Genomic DNA, 25,561 nt, shown 5'->3' with positions numbered 1-25,561 from the left:
ACTGGTGACGGTGGCAGAGAAGAGGACTGTTGACAAACTAGTGAGCATCCTGGATGATGCCAGTCACCCTCTGCATAGCGTTATCAGTAGCCAGAGGAGCCTGTTCAGTGCTAGACTGCTTCATCCCAAGTGCAGGACTAATAGACTCAAAAACTCCTTTGTCCCACACGCCATTAGACTGTACAACTCCTCTCTGGGACGGGGGACGGGGGGTACTAGGATGACAGGGGATGCAAAACATTAACAGTGCAATACGTTTTCATAACATTGTCACTACTGCCTAATTTGTCTTGTTATATTCTTATTTTACTGTTATATTGTTATTCCCATTGTTTTTATTCTTTTTGTAATATTTCTCTATTTTGTTTCCTTTTAAACCCCCTTTATTTACTTTTTACTCTTTTTTTAAATTGATCTCAACTCTGTACACTGCTGCTGGAATTTTAATTTTCCTGAAGGAACTCACCTGAAGGAATCAATAAAGTACTATCTATCTATCTATCTATCCATCTATCTATCTATCCATCCATCCATCCATCCATCCATCCATCTATCCATCTATCCATCTATCTATCTATCTATCTATCTATCTATCTATCTATCTATCTATGTCCCAAATCAACCTTAAGAAAGTCAGGGACTTCACTATTAAAGTGGGTGGCATTGTTATCACCAGGAAAGATCTTCCGTCCAAAGGCAAAACCCAGTAACTCAATGTTGGTCAAAACTGAGCTGATAATAATTTTGGAGTTCCTAGGTGATATGCTTTACATTAATGTATGCGATATTGTAATTTCTTCCGTAAGTAAGCTGTTACGCGCATGGCAGGACCTAGCAGCTACCACATAACCGCGTAAATACAACAGAAAAACCTAGTATCTCAAGGGACCAATCCGAGCTTCTTTATCAGTCGCCTTATTGTCTTTAATGAGACATTTGCACGAATGGGGGCCGACGGTCAACCTGATTATGTGATATTATGGCAGGAGGGGATATTTGGAAGATTGGCCCAGGACGTTGCAAGCACCTTCATTAAATGTATTGTTCTTGATTCTTCCCCTTGCATACTCTTTTGGGCAGATAACTGTGGAGGTCAAAATAAAAACTGGACGCTGAACAATGTGCAAACGCAGAATGGGGTCCACCCGAGATTGTGATGAAAATATCTGGAGAAAGGGCACACGTTCATGAGAGCAGATTCTATCCATGGCTCAATCGGCAAGAAAATGAAAGCTCAAGAAAACATCTATACGTTTGATGACTTTGTAGATCTTTGTAAGACAGCATCAAGATACATTGGTTTTCCTTTGTTTTCTCAAAATCAGCTAGAAGTGAGTTACTAGGTTTTGCCTTTGGACGGGAGAGGTGAGGTCACATACCTAGGTTTCATTATAGAGGCTAACCTTTCCTGTGATAAAATGGCAAACAAGGTCATCAAAAAGGTCAACCAAAGAACAAGATTTCTCTACAGAATCTCCTCTCTGATCAACATAAGCACCATGAAGATTCTAGCGGGAACTCTCATTTAACCCTTTTCCGACAACGCATGCACCTCCAAAACCCTCAAATCTAGACTGCAAACATCCCAGAACAAGCTAATCAGGTTACTTCTGGACCTCCACCCCAGATCACACCTCACTCCTACCCACTTCTCCAAAGGGGGCTGGCTCAGGGTGGAGGACAGAGTCAAACAACTTGCACTGAGCCTAGTCTATAAAATTTGCTACACCTCCCTGATACCAAAGTACATGTCAAACTACTTCCAGAACGTAAATGACCGCCATAACCACAACACCAGGGGGAGCTCCACGAACTACGTTAAACCCAGATTCCGATCTAACAAAAGTCTTAACTCATTCTCTTTCTATGCCACATCAACATAGATTGCACTCCCAACAAAAGTGCATCTCTACCCTCCTTCGAAACCTCACTAAAAGAACACTTCCAGGCAACTACAACCCGAGACTAACACCCTTCCCCCACCACATCCCACCTCCCTGGATTGTAAATAATCAAATGTATACACTTGTTCTTATGCTTTCTGAGCTCACTATGTTCACTGCTCGCCAGAGGTGGGTAGAGTAGCCAGAAATTGTACTCAAGTAAGAGTACAGTTACTTTAGAGATCTATTACTCAAGTAAAAGTAAGGAGTAGTCACCCAAATATTTACGTGAGTAAAAGTAAAAAGTACGTTGTGAAAAAACTACTCAAGTACTGAGTAACTGATGAGTAACCTGATTACGGCAACAAATAATGCACAAAAACATAAAAATAGCAACGAGCAAATTCAGAGCCAGGAATATCTCTTAAGCAACTAAAACAATAATATATATTAAATAATAGTACATTAAAATAAAATTTAAAAAATGGCACATTGAGCCACAATAACTTAACAGCACCATAGGCTCAGTAGGCATCGATTTGATTGATTGAGTGATTGAAACTTGTATTAGTAGATTGCACAGTACAGTACATATTCCATACAATTCACCACTAAATGGTAACACCCCAATAAGTTTTTCAACGTTTATCAATTACTTAATAAATGACCAAGTTGAGGTGATCTACCTCATATACATACACACACATGTCATATATACACACACATATCATATGTATGTATATATATATATATATATATATATATATATATATATATATATATATATATACACATACATAAATTTATATATACAGTATATAATTTATATTTATTTATTTTGCCGTTTTTGTTGACATGTTGAAGGTGTTTTAATGAATATACATGCATGTTTAACATATAGATTCCTATCTTTCATGAAGACAAGAATATAAGTTGGTGTATTACCTGATTCTGATGACTTGCATTGATTGGAATCAGACGTCCACGTTTTCAAATGGAGGAGAAAAAAAGTTCCTCTTTTCTGTCTAATACCACATGAAAGTCGTTGGTTTTTGGCATATTATTTGTCCAGCTTCTATATTCGTTTTTATAGACTTTACAAAAAATACATTGGCGGAAAACTCCGTAGCTTGCTAAATTTGTTTGCTCTGGCTTTCGGAGACTCTTATTTTGTTAGCGCAGGCGCGATGGAGCGGCACTTTTATTGTGAAGACAGGAACTGTGCGATCAGTCTTTAGGCTTTTGACGGGAAGTACGGTTGAAATAAAAAAATTATTTTTCCCTTTACTCTTTTGATTGATTGCAACTTTTATTAGTAGATTGCACAGTACAGTACATATTCCGTACAATTGACCACTAAATGGTAAAACCCCAATAAGTTTTTCTACTTGTTTAAGTCGGGTCATGTGACCGCCTGGCTCTGTTTGATTGGTCCAACGTCACCAGTGACTGCATGTGATTGGTGAAACACAGGCATGCGTAGATCCTACTTTGAAGCTCTGTCATTAACCAAAACAAACATTAACAGATTGATAAAAAAAGTAGCGAGTAGCTACTAGTAGTTCCATAAATGGAACGGAGTAAAAGTCGCGTTTCTTCTCTATAAAAATACTCAAGTAAAAGTATGTTGCATAAAAACTACTCATAGAAGTACAATTTATCCCAAAAGTTACTCAAGTAGATGTAACGGAGTAAATGTAGCGCGTTACTACCCACCTCTGCTGCTCGCTGTGCATATCCTACCAAATCAGACCTACACTGTTTCAATTTCCATTTCCCAGATGATATAATTGTTGATGACCGAAGTGCTGATATCAACCAAACCTAACCCCCTCGGCCCAACCCCATCCATATCCCACCCCCCATAGTCATTTTCTATATCGTACAGAGACTAATTCGCGATATATCTAACAGACTTTTCCGCATTGTTTAATTGAGGACATGTGACCTCAAACCCCCAACACGAATGAAGTCTCATGAATAATTAAGAGTGCTTTCCTTGTGAAGATCTGTGCATCATCGAGTTCTGTCAAACTGTTAGGAGAGCTGACTCACTGGACATTTCATTATCAACATCCCAATCATCATTGTAGTATTTCCAAAACCCATTTTTTGTTTGCCAGTAAAACCCCTTTAAAAATGCTCCGTAAGCCCATTTGTGATTCATTCCGCTGTTATAAATCCAGATTGTTTGTGAGGTGTTAAAGGAAAAACAATAAAATGCTGGCAATCATTTTTAACCTTGTTGTTGTTCTCTCTCCTGCTTTTATTGTAGCTCGTTGACATCAACTGGACAGGCCTGACTAATTTACTGGACATTCCTGGGCTCACGTAAGTCCTGTCATGTCTAAAAACAAGCGTTCGAAAGTGTTGTCTCGGCGTTGAAGCCACGTTGGCACATGCATGCGTGCCAGTCTTAGTGCCTCTGCCCTTCTCTGGTGTCCTTTGTGGCGCACATACTTTCATTTAGCTTGTGCAATGCAATACTTTGTGTGCGTGTGTGAGTGCTGCTCAGCATTGTGTGTTGTCTGCTGAAAGAGTTGTAAATCCAACCATCCAATTTCCATCTTGCAGTATTTTCTTTTCTGTAAAAGGCATCTTTCAAAGTACTTGGTTGTTGCATCTTTTTATATAAATTCACAAATATTGAAATGCACTGATCTGGTGCATTTTTAAACAAATACAAATGTGAGGGTTTCCCTCTTGTGGGTTCTCCTCACCGTGATACCACTTTTCTGTCTTGCCTCTGGTGAGGGCCGTCGCATTTTTTTCCGCTCCCTCTTCTCTCAGCTTGCTCCCTTTGTTTTTGTTTTATCTGAACTTTTTTGAAGCCTCTTTCTTTGCGCTGTCCTCAAATCTAAACATCAGGCATGGATATGATCAGCTGGACTCTCGACGCAATTGACAAAATATTTTCGATGAGGAAAATTTATATGCCAATTTCCAAAAGCCACGGCCCCCTGACACCCCTTTTTAACTGTCTATGTGACGTCAAGGCTTGGTTAGCCCAGAATGTTTTAATAATGAACGAGGGAAAAACGGAAATTTTAGTTTTTGGGCCGGCCCTCACTGATTTGGGACCAATGCAAAATTATGTGCATCCCAAAGTCCCCAGCCTTGGCATCACTATAGACAGCGATTTTAAACTTGACAAACAAGTCAATGGCGTTTTAAAATCATGTTTTTATCATCTTCGTCTTTTAGTAAAGGTAAAACCGTTTTTATCTTTGAACCTTTTTGAACAAGTCGTGCAGGCTTTTATTTCAAGTCGCCTGGACTACTGCAATGCACTTTATGCTGGGATTAGCCAAAAAGCTCTCTCCCGGTTGCAGTTAGTCCAGAACGCCGCAGCACGACTTTTAACAGGGGCCAGGAAACGCCAGCATATAACCCCACTTCTTCAGAGTTTACACTGGCTCCCTGTTCATTTTAGAATGGATTTTAAAACATTGCTGTTTGTTTTTAAATCTTTACATGGACTGGCACCTCGGTATATCTCGGACCTCATCCAAATTTACACTCCTGCACGCGCTCTGAGGTCCGAGAGCCAGTTCCAGCTTGTGATGCCCAAGACCAGACTTAAGACCAGGGGAGACAGAGCCTTCTCTAAGCTCTGGAACACTCTGCCCCTCCATGTTCAAACTGCTTCCACAGTGGAGTGTTTTAAGTCTTGTCTTAAGACCCATTTTTATTCTTTGGCTTTTAACACTATGAGAGTTGTGTGGTCCTCTGTGTTTTTTATACAGTTTGATTTCTATTGTACTGTTTTAATTGCTTTTACCCTTTAAAATTGTTTTTAATCATATTTATCTTTATATTGTTTTTATATATTTTTTTGTTTTTGTTTTTATTCAGTCATTGGTGGGGTATAATAATGTTTTTAATATTGTTTTTAACATGACTGTGCAGCACTTTGGAATCATTATTGTTGTTTAAATGTGCTATATAAATAAAGTGGATTGAACTGATTGGATTGAAGAGGTTCGGGGGAGCCTGGCTGCTCTGATGGAACCATTGCTGCGGGGTACCTGAGAGATACCTGGGACAAATGGAGAATCATGTGTCTCTCAGTCCTTTCCACCGAGGATGTGGAAGACGTCTACCTATTTGGAACCGTGATCGCGGGGCACCTGCTGATTGGGCTGGGCATTGCTCTGGTGTATCATCAAATTCGTAAGACGATTGCAGCCACTCAAGGAGCCCAAAGGCTGTTCGTCGCAATGGAAGGTTTGGGCAGGGCTGTGGGAACACAGACTATGGCGATTTCTGAACTAAATCGCAAGATGGATTTCATCATTGAGGAGTTTGCTGAAGAGGAAGATTGAATTGAATTTGAGAGAGCCGGCATGGACTAACAGACAAGCCATTGTTTTGTCTGTTCGCAAAAAACAAAAATCCTAATCTACGATTTGACTCCCTCGAAAGGCCTTGACGCTAGGACCAGGCTGTTCTGAAAAACACCCCCGAAGACACCTCAATGATGGACGCTTTTGACCTCCCTCCCTTCTCAACAACACCTGGAGTCAAACTTTTTCAGATCGGCCTCAGTCTACAAAAACATTACACCATCAGACCCAAGACAATTGGGCACACACGCACATACCTCCCCTCCCCCACCCCACGCCCTCACCACCACTTGTTTTTCCCCGCGGGGCCTTCCAAGGTTCCGACAGCTTCAACGCCCGCTGGAGTCGGGCTCGCGCCAGCTTTGACGCCCGCCAAAGTTTAACTTCGTGCCAGCTTCGACGCCCGCCCAAATCATGCTCTTGCCAACTTCGACGCCCGCCAAAGTCAAGCTTGCGCCAGCTTTGATGCCCGCCCAAGCCAAGCTCGCGCCAGCTTTGATGCCCGCCCAAGCCAAGCTCGCGCCAGCTTCGATGCCCACCCAAGCCAAGCTCGCGCCAGCTTCGATGCCCGCCCGGGTCAAGATTGCGGCAGCTTTGACGTCTGCCCAAGACAAGTTCACGGCAGCTTTGACGTCCGCCCAAGTCGAGCCCGCGCCAGCTTCAATGCCTGCTCAAGTCAAGCACGTGCCAACTTCGACATCCGCCCAAGTTGAACTTTGTGCCAGCTTTGACGCCCACCCAAGTTTAACTTCGTGACAGCTTCTACGCCCACCCAAGTCAAGCTTGCGCCAGCTTCTACACTTGCCCAAGTTGAACTTCGTGCCAGCTTCGACGCCCGCCCAAGTTTAATTTTGTGCCAGGTTCGACGCCCGCCAAAGTCAAGCTTGCGCCAGCTTCAATGCCCGCCCAAGCTTGCACCAGCTTCGATGCCCGCCCAAGCCAAGTTCGCGCCAGCTTTTACGCCCGCCCAAGTCGAGCTAGCACCAGCTTCAACGCTCGCTCGGGTCAAGCTAGCGGCAGCTTTGACACCCGCCCAAGCCAAGCTCGGTGCAACTTCGACGCCCGTCCAAGCCAGGCTCGCTCCAGTTTCGACGCCTGCTCGGGTCAAGCTGAGCTCAGGAACACTTCAGAGAACCACTGTCACTAAATACAGTTTGTCGCTACATCTGTAAGTGCAAGTTAAATCTCTACTATGCAAAGTGAAAGCCATTTATCAACAACATCCAGAAACGTCGCCGGCTTTTTTGGGCCCGAAATCATCTAAGGTGGACTGATGCAAAGTGGAAAAGTGTTCTGTGGTCTGACGAGTCCACATTTCAAATTGTTTTTGGAAATATTCGACATCGTGTCATCCGGACCAAAGGGGAAGCGAACCATCCAGACTGTTATCGACGCAAAGTTCAAAAGCCAGCAGCTGTGATGGTATGGGGGTACATTAGTGCCCAAGGCATCGGTAACTTACACATCTGTGAAGGCACCATTAATGCTGAAAGGTACATACAGGTTTTGGAACAACATATGCTGCCATCTAAGCGCCGTCTTTTTCATGGACGCCCCTGCTTATTTCAGCAAGACAATGCCAAGCCACATCCAGCACGTGTTACAACAGCGTGGCTTCGTAGAAAAAGAGCGTGGGTACTTTCCTGGCCCGCCTGCAGTCCAGACCTGTCTCCCATCGAAAATGTGTGGCGCATTATGAAGCGTAAAATACGACAGCAGAAACTCCGGACTGTTGAACGACTGAAGCTCGACATAAAACAAGAATGGGAAAGAATTCCACTTTCAAAGCTTCAACAATTAGTTTCCTCAGTTCCCAAACGTTCATTGAGTGTTTTTAAAAGAAAAGGTGATGTAACACAGTGCTGAAATGCCCTTTCCCAACTACTTTGGCATGTGTTGTAGCCATGAAATTCTAAGTTAATTATTATTTGCAAAAAAAAAAATAAAGTTTATGAGTTTGAACATCAAATATCTTGTGTTTGTAGTGCATTCAACTGAATATGGGTTGAGAATGATTTGCAAATCATTGTATTCCGTTTATATTTACATGTACACAATTTCCCAACTCATATGGAAACGGGGTTTGTAAGTATTCTAATTGTTACACAGCAGCTGTTTGTATCATGCATCTTAGTTCTAGTTTATTTTGCCAAATTTGGATGTGTTTAAATCGCCCTGAGAAATGCTTACTAGTAGCATGTATACTGCATATTTACTATAAGTTATGTCACAGATAAGTTAGTTTTTTTTACCTCATCTAAGTTATTGACATTATTTCTGTGTGTTCACAACCTGTTATCTGTCTGCTAAGCTAGCAAGTAGCGAAATTAGTGGGTGCAGAACAGACTGCTTGTATTGGACATTTAGATGCAAAATGATGCAATTTGATGTCAATATTGGATAGAGACACCCCTACTACTTAAAGGCCTACTGAAATGAGATTTTCTTATTCAAACGGGGATAGCAGGTCCATTCTATGTGTCATACTTGATCATTTCGCGATATTGCCATATTTTTGCTGAAAGGATTTAGTAGAGAACATCCACGATAAAGTTTGCAACTTTTGGTCGCTAATAAAAAAAGCCTTGCCTGTACCGTAGGTAGCAGACGATGTGCGCGTGACGTCACGGGTTGTAGGGCTCCTCACATCCTCACATTGTTTACAATCATGGCCACCAGCAGCGAGAGCGGTTCGGACCGAGAAAGCGACGATTTCCCCATTAATTTGAGCGAGGATGAAAGATTTGTGGATGAGGATAGTGGGAGTGAAGGACTAGAAAAAAAAGAAAAAAAAGGCGAGGGCAGTGGGAGCGATTCAGTTGTTATTAGACACATTTACTTGGATAATTCTGGAAAATCCCTTATCTGCTTATTGTGTTACTAGTGCTTTAGTGAGATTATATGGTACCTGAAAGTCGGAGGGGTGTGGCCACAGGTGTGGTGACCGCCAGTGTCTCTGAGGGAAGCCAAGTTTCTCGTCGAGGCGAAGGCAGCCGGGTTGAGGGGTTTTTTCCCCCTCCTCCGCGGTGGATGCATCCGACGGTCGGGGGCGGCCCGTCGGAGGAGGCAAGAGAGTCCGTATCTGCCTCTTTAACAGGTGCACGAGGAACGACACAAGCTCCGGTCATGTCAACGGTAAGAGCCGACTTTTTACCACCATTTTCTGACTGAAACCTGCCGTTTGACGTGGTAGGGAACCATGTTCGCTTGACCGCTCTGTTCCATATTAAAGCTTCACCGTCATCTTTAGGGAATGTAAACAAAGAAACACCGGCTGTGTTTGTGTTGCTACAGCCGGCCGCAATACACCGCTTTCCACCAACAGCTTTCTTCTTTGACGTCTCCAATATTAATTGAACAATTAATTGAACAGGATACCTCAAGGGAAATTTAAAATTGCAATTTAGTAAACTAAAAAGGCCGTATTGGCATGTGTTGCAATGTTAATATTTCATCATTGATATATAAACTATCAGACTGCGTGGTCGGTAGTAGTGGGTTTCAGTAGGCCTTTAATTGCAATACGAAATGGATATTTTGTAGATATAATATTATGAGAACTGTCGGGGGGCTGTGGCTGTAGGGACTTGTAGCTACGAGCTGTTCTAAAATGTGATTAGAGGTGGATATTTATGACGCAGAGGTGCCGTTTCTCGTCCCGTAAATAATGCATGGCTCCTGTTTGTATTGCTGTGCTCCTGTCCACAGTGGCCTCTCCGACAGTCTGATTGAAGACATCATCTCCTCCTATCTGGTCTTACCCAACCGCATCACCGTGCCCCTGCTCGGGGACGTGGAACTGGCCCAGCTGCGCTTCCCCATGCCGAAGGTAAGACGACATTTTTGGACAAAGTAAAAGCATCCAAGCGGGTGTTATTTAAGCAGGAGGCCCGAGCAGCAACACGGTGCGTAACCATGACAACAAGAAAAGACCCCGGCAGGCTGCATCCTTGATTTGGACACCGCTTGGATCGTAGTTATCAACATGTGGGCTCTTTACCGCTCAAATAAACGTCATTAAAATGCAGAGATAGAGCGCTTGTGAGTTTTTGTGGACATTTGATTGAATTATTTTCATTTACAATTGATTATTTTTTTAGCAATATTATTGATAATGGGATAGGATCATTTCTTTCTGGAGGTCTGAATGGTCGGACACTTTTCTAAACGCTCTGGAAAACGTGAATCAACAGCGCCTCTGCTGGCTGAAGCCAAGCAGTGCAAAATGTGTCGCCTGAAGACACAATCAGCAATCAATAAAACAGAATGGATAAATCGATGTGTCGGAATGCTAGTAATTGTATTGATTAGTTATCAGTACGCGGTGCGGACCGTTCCATCACTACACCGAGAGGGTGACATTCCAGGTATATTTATTTTCTGTGTCTTCCAAGGGTGTTCTGAGGATTCACTTTTTGGAGGCTCAGGATCTGGAGGGCAAGGATAAGTTCCTGGGCGGGCTCATCAAAGGCAAGTCGGACCCTTACGGCATGCTGCAGATCGGCAACCAGCTCTTCCAGAGCAAGACCATCAAGGAGAGCCTTCATCCCAAATGGAACGAAGTCTACGAGGTGACCCCCACTTGCACACTGCCTGGTCCTGCTGGCTGTTCTTTTCCACTCACCGCTCTCCTTCTTCAGGCGTTGGTGTACGAGCATTCGGGTCAACACCTGGAGATCGAGTTGTTTGACGAAGATCCCGACAAAGACGATTTCCTGGGAAGGTTTGTAGCGCCACACTAAAGCAATTTGTGCCAATTAGGGCTGTCTTTAAATAGTCGAAGATACGACAATTTGATTTAGAGGAGTTTGCCCTACAGGTTTAGCTCTTTTTGCTGGTAAAGGTAACGATCATTCTGCAGGTTCACATACACAAACTTTGTTCAAACTTTTCCTACGTCTATCAGGGGTGGGCAACCCAAAATGTTGAAAGAGTCATATTGTACCAAAGATTTTTTTAAAGCCTTATACAAACCCTGTTTCCATTTGAGTTGGGAAATTGTGTTAGATGTAAATATAAACGGAATACAATGATTTGCAAATCCTTTTCAACCCATATTCAGTTGAATATGCTACAAAGACAACATATTTGATGTTCAAACTGATACACTAATTGTTTTGTTTGCAAATAATCATTAACTTTAGAATTTGATGCTAGCAACACGTGACAAAGAAGTTGGGAAAGGTGGCAATAAATACTGATAAAGTTGAGAAATGCTCATCAAACACTTATTTGGAACATCCCAAAGGTGTGCAGGCTAATTGGGAACAGGTGGGTGCCATGATTGGGTATAAAAGCAGCTTCCATGAAATGCTAAGTAATTCACAAACAACGATAGGGCGAGGTACACCACTTTGTAAGCATATTGTAGAACAGTTTTAGAACAACATTTCTCAACGAGCTATTGCAAGGAATTTAGAGATTTTACCATCTAAGGTCCGTAAAATCATCAAAAGTTTCAGAGAATCTGGAAAAAATCACTGCACGTAAGCGATGATTTTACGGACCTTTGATCCCTCAGGTGGTACTGCATCAAAAACCGACATCAGTGGGTAAAGGATATCACCACATGGGCTCAAGAACACTTCATAAAACCACTGTCAGTAACTACAGTTGGTCGCTACATTTGTAAGTGCAAGTTAAAACTCTGCTATGCAAAGCCAAACCCATTTATCAACAATACACAGAAACACCGCCTGCTTCTCTGGGCCCGAGCTCATCTAAGATGAACTGATGCAAAGTGGAATAGTGTTCTGTGGTCTGACGAGTCCACATTTCAAATTATATTTGGAAACTGTGGACGTGGTGTCCTCCGGAACAAAGAGGAAAATAACCATCCGGATTGTTAAAGGCGCAAAGTTCGTAAGTCAGCATCTGTGATGGTATGGGGGTGTATTAGTGGCCAAGGCATGGGTAACTTACACATCTGTGAAGGCACCATTAATGCTGAATGGTCCATACAGGTTTTGGAGCAACATATTTTGTCATCCAAGCAACGTTATCATGGACGCCCCTGTTTATTTCAGCAAGACAATGCCAAGCCACGTGTTACAATAGCGTGGTTTTGTAGTAATAGAGTGCGGGTACTTTCCTAGCCCACCTGCAGTCCAGACCTGTCTCCCATCGAAAATGTGTGGCGCATTATGAAGCGTAAAATATGAAAGCGGAGACCCCGGACTGTTGAACGACTGAAGCTCTACATAAAACAAGAATGGGAAAGATTTCCACTTTCAGAGCTTCAACAATTAGTTTCCTCAGTTCCCAAACGTTTATTGAGTGTTGTTAAAAGAAAAGGTGATGTAACACAGTGGTGAACATGCCCTTTCCCAACTACTTTGGCACGTGTTGCTGCCATGAAATTCTAAGTTAATTATTATTTGCAAAAAAAAAACAAAGTTCATGAGTTTGAACATCAAATATCTTGTCTTTGTAGTGCATTCAATTGAATATGGGTTGAAAATGATTTGCAAATCATTGTATTCCGTTTATATTTACATCTAACACAATTTCCCAACTCATATGGAAACGGGGTTCGTATGAGTCTTATAATGAAGGGAACACATGATGTAAGTTTCTATATTAGCTATATTAGCCCACTATCAAAATGACTGTGTCGCTGGTTGACGCAAATCTTCATTGACAGAAATGTTGAAATTAGAGATGTCCGATAATGGCTTTTTTATATTGTCCAACTCATAATTACAGATACCGATATCAACCGATAATGATACAGTATATGCAGTCGTGGAATTAACACATTAATATGCCTAATTTTGTTGTGATGCCTCGCTGGATGCATTAAACAATGTAACAAGGTTTCCCAAAATAAATCATCTCAAGTTATGGAAAAAAATGCCAACATGGCACTGCCATATTTATTATTGAAGTCACAAAGTGCATTTTTTTTTTTACCTGCCTCAAAACAGCAGCTTGCAATTTGGGACATGCTCTCCCTGAGAGAGACTAAGAGGAGGTCGAGGTGGGCGGGGTTGGGGGGGAGTAGGGGGTAGCGGGGTGTGTATATTGTAGCGTCCCGGAAGAGTTAGTGCTGCAAGGGTCCTGGGTATTTTTTCTGTTGTGTTTGTTTTGTTACGGTGTGGATGTTCTCCCGAAATGTGTTTGTCATTCTTGGTCGGTGTGGGTTCACAGTGTGGCGCATATTTGTAACAGTGTTAAAGTTGTTTATGCGGCCACCCTCAGTGTGACCCGTATGGCTGTTGACCAAGTATGCTTTGCATTCACTTGTGTGTGTGAAAAGCCGTAGATATTATGTGATTAGGCCGGAACGGAAAGGCAGTGCCTTTAAGGTTTATTGGCGCTCTGTTCTTCTCCCTACTTCCGTGTACACAGCGACGTGGCTTCAGAGTCAAAATAAATGCCCAGGCCTGCTCTATAGGGCTTGAAAAGGCACCTGATTATGCATTTTGAGTAGCCATTTTTGCTGGAGGTAGGTTTTGTTGACATGGCTGTACTGTACAAGCGATAATATGCGAAAGAAAAACAAACTGGATTAAAATGGATCGCACAAAATAAAAAAACTCAAGGGACCATGAATTGATTAACATGGACCCCGACTTAAACAAGTTAAAAAAGTCATACATTTTACTTTTTGAAACCGATACCAATGTTTATGATACCGATAATTTCCGATAATACATTTTAAGGCATTTATCAGCTGATAATACAGGACTGCCGATATTATCGGACATCCCTAGTTGAAATGTAATATTCATTCTACACATTTTTTACGACAAAACATTAGTAAAACATAGGTTTCTCATGGGAAATTACTGAAATTACTGGCTTAAATTGGCCAAAGGTACAGAAGTGTGCGTCCAAGTTAAAGGAAATGGAAGGCTGTCTTCTTCTAATGGCTTTATTACAATCTTTGCAAGCTGGGTAATGTTTGCTGTTGTCTGGAACAACATGGCACACAAACAACTATCAGAAATATTACATACAGATAATAGATGGATAGATAGACAGTACTTTATTGATTCCTTCAGGAGAGTTCCTTCAGGAAAATTAAAATTCAAGCAGCAGTATACAGAGTTGAGATCAATTTAAAAAAAAATAAAATAAAACAATTAAAATAATAATATGTATGTATGTAATTATATTTACATGTCTCATGCATATATAAATTAAATACACAGAGAACATAAGTAAAGGAAATTAAATGAGCTCAAATATATCTTAAACGAGGCATAGTGATGCAATATGTATACACAGCTAGCCTAAATAGCATGTTAGCATCGATTAGCATGTCGTCATGCCCTGACCAAATATGCTTAATTAGCACTCCAACGAGTAAATAACATCAATAAAGCTCACCTTTGTGCATTCACACACAGCAAATAAAGTCTGGTGGACAAAATAAGACAAAGGAGTGGCATTAAACATGTCTTTCTGTGGCAGCGTCTGAGAAAGCTGTACATGTAAACAAACTACGGTGAGTTCAAGGACTGCCAAAATTAGTACGACAAAACGGCGCTCGCTAAATACTCTCATCAAAAAAGCATGTTTAACATAAACAGTGGGATTTCTAACAATTAGGAAGGTTTGTGTCGTGTTTGTCCTCCTACAGAAACCATATTCAAAACATTTTTTTTTTCCACCATTTTAATACATTTTTGGAAAAGCTCCAGGGAGCCACTAGGGCGTTGCTAAAGAGCCGCATGTGGGTTCCGTACAATTGACCACTAAATGGTAACACCCGAAAAAGTCTCACTTAGACCTACATTTCATTAATTGACTTCAGCAAAAATCAACAGGAAGTTGGCAATTACCCCTCTAAAACAAAAGGTTTGTCACCTTTTTTCAAAACTTTGTCTCCTCTGAGCGTGTTTGTCGTGTCGGCTTCAAACTCGCACAGGAAAGAGATTGAACTCTTCTGATTAAAAGTTCAATGTTTATTTATATAGCCCCAAATCACAAATGTCTCAAAGGACTGCACAAATCATTACGACTACAACATCCTCGGAAGAACCCACAAAGTTGCGCAAATAGTTTTTCTAACTGCTGCGGTTTTGATTATACGAGCCTTCAAAGAACTTCTGCGCTGATGCTGCTGCGCTGCTGCCGTCTCAAGATGGCCGCTTAAAAGCAGGAAGCACCAGCGTGACCGCACTACGCAGAGAAGGTAGGTAATGTGCGGGTAAAGATATGTTGACTGGGTGAGAGAAGGAGGCACCAGTTTGACTCCAGAATGCAGAGAAGGTACCGTATTTTTCGGACTATAAGTCGCAGTCTTCTTCAAAGTCCATATATGAAAAAATAATTATTTTATTTTATTTTATTTTTTTATAGTTTGGCCAAGTCTCACCCCTGGCCAAACTACAAAAAAAAACTTGACTTATAGTCTGAAAAATATGGTAGGTAACGTGCAGGTAAAGATATGTTGTATGGGTGATGGCAGGAAGCACCAGCATATATGGGTGAAAGAAAGAAGCACCAGTGTGACCCCAGGATGCAGGGAAGGTAGGTAATCTGCAGGTAAAGATATGTTTTCTGGGTGATGGCAGGAAGCACCAGCATATATGGGTGAAAGAAAGAAGCACCAGTGTGACCCCAGGATGCAGGGAAGGTAGGTAATGTGCAGGTAAAGATATGTTGTCTGGGTGATGGCAGGAAGCACCAGCATGTATGGGTGAAAGAAAGAAGCACCAGTGTGACCCCAGGATGCAGGGAATGTAGGTAATGTGCAGGTAAAGATATGTTGTCTCGGTGATGGCAGGAAGCACCAGCATGTATGGGTGAAAGAAAGAAGCACCAGTGTGACCCCAGGATGCAGGGAAGGTAGGTAATGTGCAGGTAAAGATATGTTGTCTGGGTGATGGCAGGAAGCACCAGCATATATGGGTGAAAGAAAGAAGCACCAGTGTGACCCCAGGATCCAGGGAAGGTAGGTAATGTGCAGGTAAAGATATGTTGTCTGGGTGATGGCAGGAAGCACCAGCATATATGGGTGAAAGAAAGAAGCACCAGTGTGACCCCAGGATGCAGGGAAGGTAGGTAATCTGCAGGTAAAGATATGTTTTCTGGGTGATGGCAGGAAGCACCAGCATATATGGGTGAAAGAAAGAAGCACCAGTGTGACCCCAGGATGCAGGGAAGGTAGGTAATGTGCAGGTAAAGATATGTTGTCTGGGTGATGGCAGGAAGCACCAGCATGTATGGGTGAAAGAAAGAAGCACCAGTGTGACCCCAGGATGCAGGGAATGTAGGTAATGTGCAGGTAAAGATATGTTGTCTCGGTGATGGCAGGAAGCACCAGCATGTATGGGTGAAAGAAAGAAGCACCAGTGTGACCCCAGGATGCAGGGAATGTAGGTAATGTGCAGGTAAAGATATGTTGTCTCGGTGATGGCAGGAAGCACCAGCATGTATGGGTGAAAGAAAGAAGCACCAGTGTGACCCCAGGATGCAGGGAAGGTAGGTAATGTGCAGGTAAAGATATGTTGTCTGAGTGATGGCAGGAAGCACCAGCATGTATGGGTGAAAAAAAGAAGCACCAGTGTGACCCCAGGATGCAGGGAAGGTAGGTAATGTGCAGGTAAAGATATGTTTTCTGGGTGATGGCAGGTAGCACCAGCATATATGGGTGAAAGAAAGAAGCACCAGTGTGACCCCAGGATGCAGGGAAGGTAGGTAATGTGCAGGTAAAGATATGTTGTCTGGGTGATGGCAGGAAGCACCAGCATGTATGGGTGAAAGAAAGAAGCACCAGTGTGACCCCAGGATGCAGGGAAGGTAGGTAACGTGCAGGTAAATATATGTTGTCTGGGTGATGGCAGGAAGCACCAGCATGTATGGGTGAAAGAAAGAAGCACCAGTGTGACCCCAGGATGCAGGGAAAGTAGGTAATGTGCAGGTAAAGATATGTTGTTTGGGTGATGGCAGGAAGCACCAGCATGTATGGGTGAAAGAAAGAAGCACCAGTGTGACCCCAGGATGCAGGGAAGGAAGGTAATGTGCACGTAAAGATATGTTGTCTGGGTGATGGCAGGAAGCACCAGCATGTATGGGTGAAAGAAAGAAGCACCAGTGTGACCCCAGGATGCAGGGAAGGTAGGTAACGTGCAGGTAAAGATATGTTGTCTGGGTGACGGCAGGAAGCACCAGCATATATGGGTGAAAGAAAGAAGCACCAGTGTGACCCCAGGATGCAGGGAAGGTAGGTAATGTGAAGGTAAATATATGTTGTCTGGGTGATGGCAGGAAGCACCAGCATATATGGGTGAAAGAAAGAAGCACCAGTGTGACCCCAGGATGCAGGGAAGGTAGGTAATGTGCAGGTAAAGATATGTAGTCTGGGTGATGGCAGGAAGCACCAGCATGTATGGGTGAAAGAAAGAAGCACCAGTGTGACCCCAGGATGCAGGGAAGGTAGGTAATGTGCAGGTAAAGATATGTTGTCTGGGTGATGGCAGGAAGCACCAGCATATATGGGTGAAAGAAAGAAGCACCAGTGTGACCCCAGGATGCAGGGAAGGTAGGTAATGTGCAGGTAAAGATATGTTGTCTGGGTGATGGCGGGAAGCACCAGCATGTATGGGTGAAAGAAAGAAGCACCAGTGTGACCCCAGGATGCAGGGAAGGTAGGTAATGTGAAGGTAAAGATATGTTGTTTGGGTGATGGCAGGAAGCACCAGCATGTATGGGTGAAAGAAAGAAGCACCAGTGTGACCCCAGGATGCAGGGAAGGTAGGTAATGTGAAGGTAAAGATATGTTGTTTGGGTGATGGCAGGAAGCACCAGCATGTATGGGTGAAAGAAAGAAGCACCAGTGTGACCCCAGGATGCAGGGAAGGTAGGTAATGTGCAGGTAAAGATTTGTTGAATGGGTACAGGCAGGAAACACCAGCAAAAGTCGGTCCCGTTCATCTCTGCTTGCAGCTTTAATTTCTCTTTGGTTTTCAGAATTAGCTTTAGATTTGACTGATAGTCGATAACGGGCCAAACTTAACGAGCCACATTCGACTATGAAAATCCTTAGCTTAGGTGAAAACAGCTCTAGTGTGTCTTGGAGCCTTGACCTCTCCACTGTCCTACAGCCTGATGATCGACTTGAGCGAGCTGCACAGAGAACAGAAGGTAGACGAGGTGAGCCCTCTCTCCGTTCTCCTCCCAAAGCGCCTCCGTTGTGTCACAGCCAACGACTGATGTCCTTTTGCGTTGCTGGCAGTGGTTCGACCTGGAGGAAGCGCCCACCGGGAAGCTCCACTTGAAGCTGGAGTGGCTCTCTCTGCTGTCCACGTGCGAGAAGCTGGAGCAGGTACACCACGGTCACGGTTTCAGCGTTTCTACCTGAATGACCGCCGCCCTCTTGGACCGATCAGGTGCTGCGAAGCGTGCGCGCCGACAGAAGCCTGGCCAACGACGGCCTGTCGTCAGCACTGCTGGTGGTCTATCTGGACTCCGCTAAGAACCTTCCAGTAAGTTCAGCTCGATGCTTCCGTCATCCACACGCACACGCCGAAACCGGTTGAGTAGGAAATGCCAAGGGAGTCCACTTGTTCAAATAATTTTGTAAGCATAGGTCAGTGTTACCACAAGGCTTAGCATTTAATCAGTTTGCGCATGTGTTCTTTGGTTTCCATGGCGACTGAACTTCTCATGACCCCGTGTGTAGCAGCAGCAGTTACTTTTATGATCAGCGTCCTCATCCCATCTGTATGGACATGACAAGGGGAAAGCCGCTTTTCATTGTACAAACCCTGTTTCCATATGTGTTGGGAAATTGTGTTACATGTAAATATAAACGGAATACAAATCCTTTTCAACCCATATTCAATTGAATGCACTACAAAGACAAGATATTTGATGTTCAAACTCATAAACTTTTTTTTTGCAACTGATAATTAATTTAGAATTTCCTGGCTGCAACACGTGCCAAAGTAGTTGGGAAAGGGCATGTTCACCACTGTGTTACATCACCTTTTTTTTAAACAACACTCAATACACGTTTGGGAACTGAGGAAACTAATTGTTGAGGCTTTGAAAGTGGAATTCTTTCCCATTCTTGTTTTATGTAGAGCTTCAGTCGTTCAACAGTCCGGGGTCTCCGCTGTCGTATTTTACGCTTCATAATGCGCCACACATTTTCCATGGGAGACAGGTCTGGACTGCAGGTGGGCCAGGAAAGTACCCGCACTCTTTTTTTTTTTACAAAGCTACGCTGTTGTAACACATGCTGAATGTGGCTTGGCATTGTCTTGCTGAAATAAGCAGGGGCGTCCATGAAAAAGACGGCGCTTGGACGGCAGCATGTGTTGTTCCAAAACATGTATGTACCTTCCAGCATTAATGGTGCCTTCACAGATGTGTAAGTTACCCATGCCTTGGGCACTAATGCACCCCCATACCATCACAGATGCTGGCTTTTGAACTTTGTGTCGATAACAGTCTGGATGGTTCGCCTTCCCTTTGGTCCGGATGACACAATGTCGAATTTTTCCAAAAACAATTTGATATGTGGACTCGTCAAACCAAAGAACACTTTTCCACTTTGCATCAGTCAATCTTAAATGATCTTGGGCCCAGAGAAGCCGTCAGCGTTTCTGGATGTTGTTGATAATTGGCTTTCGCTTCGCATAGTGGAGCTTTAACTTGCACTTACAGATGTAGCGAAGAACTGTATTTAGTGAGAGTGGTTTTCTGAAGTGTTCCTGAGCCCATGTGGTGATATCCTTTAGAGATTGATGTCGGTTTTTGATACAGTACCGTCTGAGGGATCGAAGGTCACGGTCATTCAATGTTGGTTTCCGGCCATGCCGCTTACGTGGAGTGATTTCTCCAGATTCTCTGAACCTTTTGATAATATTATGGACTGCAGATGTTGAAATCCCTAAATTATTTGCAATGCACTGTGAGAAACGTTGTTCTTAAACTGTTTGATTATTTGCTCACGCAGTTGTGGACAAAGGGGTGTACCTCGCCCCATCTTTTCTTGTGAAAGACTGAGCATTTTTTGGGAAGCTGTTTTTATACCCAATCATGGCACCCACCTGTTCCCAATTAGCCTGCACACCTGTGGGATGTTCCAAATAAGTGTTTGGTGAGCAGTCCTCAACTTTATCAGTATTTATTGCCACCTTTCCCAACTTCTTTGTCCCATGTTGCTGGCATCAAATTCTAAAGTTAACTATTATTTGCAAAAAAAAAAAATGTTTATCAGTTAAAACATCAAATATGTTGTCTTTGTAGCATATTCATCTGAATATGTGTTGAAAATGATTTGCAAATCATTGTATTCTGTTTATATTTACATCTAACACAATTTCCCAACTCATATGGAAACGGGGTTTGTATGCAAAGCAGTGTCATTTTAGCTTTTGTGGGGTAACGTGGCTCAGATGGTAGAGTGTTTTTTTCTTTTCCAGAACCTGGAGAGTTCCTAGTACCAACTACTGTGTCCTTGTCCTTGTCCTTGGACACCTGTGCCACATTGCTTCCACTGCCACTCACAAAAAGTGAATCTCAGCCTCAATGGGAATTAATTGGTAACATTCTTTTTAAAGAACATCCGCACAGCATGAAAACATTCGAGATATCTAATTAATGCTCGGAGAAAATTAAATTCAGGGCCATTCCACCAAGTTAGTGCCATTTGCCTCAACCTGTTTGAAAGGAAACGTACAAATGCAGGAAAATGTTGTGTGTAAATTATGTTATCCTGCACGTGGATCTGATTGAATATTTAGTGAGTACAATTCCAAAAGATTCAACTTGAACACTGAAAAATAGCATTTTGCTGCCTGTCGTCACTTCCTAAAATTAGACTTTACCATGACAGAACGGCAATCTATTTGTAGCGTCGGGGGCGTGGCTAGTCGCCGCAAGTCAACGAATGCATGGGAAACACCGTATGAAATATATTCTTTTAAATGATTGACGTTTCATGTGTTTTTACACGTTTACTTGCTATTGGGCGGTATAGTTCGGTTGGTAGAGTGACCATACCAGCAACTTGAGGGCTCCAGGTTCGATCCCGGCTTCTGCCATCCTAGTCCCTGCCGTTGTGTCCTTGGGCAAGACACTTTACCCACCTGCTCCCAGTGCCACCCATACTGGTTTAAATGTAACTTAGATATTGGGTTTCACTATGTAAAGCGCCTTGAGTCACTAGAGAAAAAGCGCTATATAAATACAAATCACTCCACTATTTTATTTTAAACACAAAACATTTTTGTTAGAATTGACACTATAGGTGTGTTCTTGTTTGGATTTCACTCAATACTGTTATCTGAACACATCACCCCTGTGATAAAGTCACAAGGTCTACAGGAAATTGCATCATGAACAATTTTCCCTCCAATTTTTCATATGTGTGAGCAAACGCCAAAACTCCTTGAGTATTCAGTGGCGCACATGTGAGCGACGGTAGACGTGCACACTGTTATGCGCTTATCTTTTTATTCGATTTTGTGCGCGGCCTAGATTTGCCGTGCGCAGAGGGCGCGTGTGCAGTGTGCAATTGCACAGGCGCGTACCTTAGAGATCATGAACTAATTTTATTTTCTGTTTGTTTAATGATAATTCAACTACCGTATTTCCTTGAATGGCCGCCAGGGCGCTAATTATTTTAAAACCTCTTCTCACTCCGGCGTTTACCAAAGGCATGCGGTAAATTTAGGCCTGCGCGTATAAATTTGAGTGTGATGTAAGGATACCATCATGAAAAGCACATTTAATAAAAAAACTTTATTATGGTCTTACCTTTACTTATAAATAAAGTCCATGCGCAGCTCCTTCTGATCAAAAGCATCGATAACTTGTTTATAGAAGTCTTCCTTATCTTTCTTCTGTTTTAAAAGTCTCTCTGTCTCGATGGAGATCTTCCTTTATTACCTCCTGCTTCGATTGAAAGTCCAGTTTAGGAAACTGTTTTATTTTAGATACCGGTATGTAATCCTCCATGTTAAAAGTGCAAGCGAGAGGAAAAAATAAACGATCGCTGCTCACTCTTGCTGCTTGTTGTCACTTCTTCTGCAGCCGAGTAGTCGCAAGAAGGATCACTAGCGCCCTCTACCAGCAGGAGGCGGGAGTCATTCAATGATTAATATTTGACACACGCAGCTACGGTATATTAATAAAACATAGCTGTTTACTGTTCTTTTTAGCATATTCAATAGCTTGGACCTTAAATCCTACTGAATAGCTCTTAATCTTCTTCCCTTTATGCGATTTCAAATTATTGAAATCAGCCTCCTCCATTTAGAAAATGATGACAGGTGAAGTGTCACTCGTGACGTGACGAATTTGACCCGGCGGAAATTCTAGGCATATGCTAATTATTTGGCGACATGAGTTTGACCCGGCGAAAATTGTAGACATGCGCTAATAAAAATAATATTTTGCGAAACGAGTTTGACCCAGCGTTAATCATGAGCCGGCGGTAATGCTAAGCATGCGCTAATTATTTTGCGAAACGAGTTTGACCCGGCAGTAATTCTAGGCAGGCGGATACTATATACCCGGCGGCAATTCAAGGAAATACGGTATGACTGCTCAGCACAGTCCTGTTACCTAAATCTTTTTCTAAATATGATTGTTAGGGTCTTAGTCAAGGGGGGGTGACCCCAGGATGCAGAGACGGGAGACAAGGTGGAATTACAAAAAAATGAAAACATTTAATTTGACAAAAGGGATAACTAAGGGCAATGGGGCAGAAGCGCACACCATGTAACCTGGACAAAATAGGTTCCTCAGTGGTCGGCAGGAAAAAAGGCCAGGGCGCACTGAGCAGGGCAAGAGTCCAACAAAAGAATCCCCTTCACCTCAGGGAAGCTAGGAAACAAACACGGAGGACGAATCAGTGAATACACAGGTGCAGACATACAGGAGAAGGCAGTATGAAGATAAAACACCCCAATGATTTATTTTTGAAATACATTTTATTATTGTCTATTGTGCTCAGCGTCAACATGCTTGTAGCATAAATGCCATGTGGCTGTATTTCATGTATTTGCTAATACTATGCTGAAACTCACCCCTGTTACATTCAGTCCTGTTACTCGATGAGTCATCTTCGGCTTAGCCAACCTAATACGAAAGTGAAACAAAAGTTGCCTGAGATGGGATAGCACACATTTTGAGAGTACTGCAGTCATACTGTATTATCAGATTTTACTGTTGAAAAAAAGTCAGAAATGTAAGTTTATTTTTGGAGAGGCACAACAATCAAATGACATTGAGTTGGTGGACTGGTCCTGCCTCTTCTTCTGAAATTCTACACTTTCTGGCCCTGAAAATTCCCAATTAACCCGTTTTTACACATTTAAAACAAAACTTCTCAATTTCCAGAAGTCCAGATTTTGCAGACAGTGTTGAGCTTCATTTTTTTTAAAGGGAAACTGTACTTTTTGGGGAATTTCGCCTATCGATCACAATCCTTATGTAAGACATGACGACGGATGGAATTTTTTTTTAATGCATTCTAATTTGTAAATTAAAAGTAAATAACAGCCTCTATTTCGCCCATAAAATCCAATAATTAACCATTCAAAAACCGCCATTTACATTTCTTGACTTGAATATTAACCAAGTACCAGTGATATTGTTATTATAAGCGCTAACGCAGACAAACTATTTATAGTGGCGCCGTGATCACAAGCCTGTGTCCATCAATCCATCCATCCATCCATCTTCTTACGCTTATCCGAGGTCGGGTCGCGGGGCCAGCAGCCTAAACAGGGAAGCCCAGACTTTCCTCTCCCCAGCCACTTCGTCCAGCTCTTCCCGGGGGATCCCGAGGTGTTCCCAGGCCAGTTGGGAGACATAGTCTTCCCGACGTGTCCTGGGTCTTCCCCGTGGCCTCCTACCGGTCGGACGTGTCCTAAACACCTCCCTAAGGAGGCGTTCGGGTGGCATCCTGACCAGATGCCCAAACCACCTCATCTGGCTCCTCTCAGTGTTGAGGAGCAGCGGCTTTACTTTGAGTTCCTCCCGGATGACAGAGCTTCTCACCCTATCTCTAAGGGAGAGCCCCGCCACACGGCGGAAGAAGCTCATTTCGGCCGCTTGTACACGTGATCTCGTCCTTTCGGTCTTAACAAAGCTCATGACTATAAGTAAGGATGGGAACGTAGATCGACCGGTAAATTGAGAGCTTTGCCTTCCGGCTCAGCTCCTTCTTCACCATAACGGATCGATACAGCATCCGCATTACTGAAGACGCCGCACGTCTCACGATCCACTCTTCCCTCACTCGCGAACAAGACCCCAAGGTACATGAACTCCTCCACTTGGGGCAGGGTCTTCTCCCCAACCCAGGGAAGGCACTCCACCCTTTTCCGGGCGAGAACCATTGATTCGGACTTGGAGGTGTTTATTCTCATCCCGGTCGCTTCATGCTCTGCTCCGAACTGATCCAGTGAGAGCTGAAGATCCAACGTGTCCTGGGTCTTCCCCGTGGCCACCTACCGGTTGGACGTGCCCTAAGCACCTCCCAAGGGAGACTTTCGGGTGGCATCCTGACCAGATGCCTGCACCACCTCATCTGGCTCCTCACGATGTGGAGGAGCAGCGGCTTTACTTTGAGCTCCTCTAAGGGAGAGCCCCACCACCCGGCGGAGGAAGCTCATTTCGGCCGCTTGTACCCGTGATCTTGTCCTTTTGGTCATAACACAAAGCTCATGACCTTAGGTGAGGATGGGAACATAGATCGACCGGTAAATTGAGAGCTTTGCCTTCCGGCTCAGCTCCTTCTTCACCACAACAGATCGATACAGCGTCCGCATTACTGAAGACGCCGCACGTCTCACGATCCACTCTTCCCTCACTCGTGAACAAGACTCCGAGGTACTTGAACTCCTCCACTTGGGGCAGGGTCTCCTCCCCAACCCGGAGATGGCACTCCCCGCTTTTCTAGGCGAGAACCATGGACTCGGACTTGGAGGTGCTGATTCCCATCCCAGTCGCTTCACATACGGCTGCGAACTGATCCAGTGAGAGCTGAAGATTAGGACCACATCATCTGCAAAAAGCAGAGACCTAATCCTGCAGCCACCAAACCGGATACCCTCAATGCCTTGACCGCACCTAGAAATTCAGTCCATAAAAGTTATGAACAGAATCGGTGACCAAGGGTAGCCTTGGCGGAGTCCAACCCTCACTGGAAACCTGTCCAATTTACTGCCAGCAATGCGGATCAAGCTCTGAAACTGATCATACAGGGAGCGGATTGCCATGCAAGCTTGTGTCCTTATGTTTATATAATCAAGTGGTATGCTGCTTCCTTGCTACCTGTCAGTTTATTCTAGATCATAAATCCTCCATCTCACCTGGACATGAGAAGTCTGAGTAGGTATTCCGACAAGTTGGTACACT

At 43.4% G+C, this 25,561-nt stretch overlaps 1 protein-coding gene across 7 annotated transcripts in view; it reads left to right on the top strand.

Moving 5' to 3' along the window:
- Positions 1 to 25,561, top strand: part of esyt2b (extended synaptotagmin-like protein 2b) — a 107,510-nt gene that overhangs the window by 35,863 nt on the left and 46,086 nt on the right. For all 7 annotated transcript variants that reach the window (XM_061922235.1, XM_061922240.1, XM_061922239.1 and 4 more), the window contains exons 7-13: positions 4,159 to 4,214; positions 9,938 to 10,058; positions 10,624 to 10,800; positions 10,870 to 10,952; positions 18,286 to 18,334; positions 18,417 to 18,506; positions 18,571 to 18,666. In XM_061922235.1, coding sequence (XP_061778219.1) covers positions 4,159 to 4,214; positions 9,938 to 10,058; positions 10,624 to 10,800; positions 10,870 to 10,952; positions 18,286 to 18,334; positions 18,417 to 18,506; positions 18,571 to 18,666 — 672 coding nt within the window. The remainder of the gene's footprint in view (positions 1 to 4,158; positions 4,215 to 9,937; positions 10,059 to 10,623; positions 10,801 to 10,869; positions 10,953 to 18,285; positions 18,335 to 18,416; positions 18,507 to 18,570; positions 18,667 to 25,561) is intronic.

This window comes from Nerophis ophidion, linkage group LG15 (assembly GCF_033978795.1).
Source record: "Nerophis ophidion isolate RoL-2023_Sa linkage group LG15, RoL_Noph_v1.0, whole genome shotgun sequence".
Lineage (NCBI taxonomy): Eukaryota > Metazoa > Chordata > Actinopteri > Syngnathiformes > Syngnathidae > Nerophis > Nerophis ophidion.
This window is presented reverse-complemented; position numbering and strand designations above follow the sequence as displayed.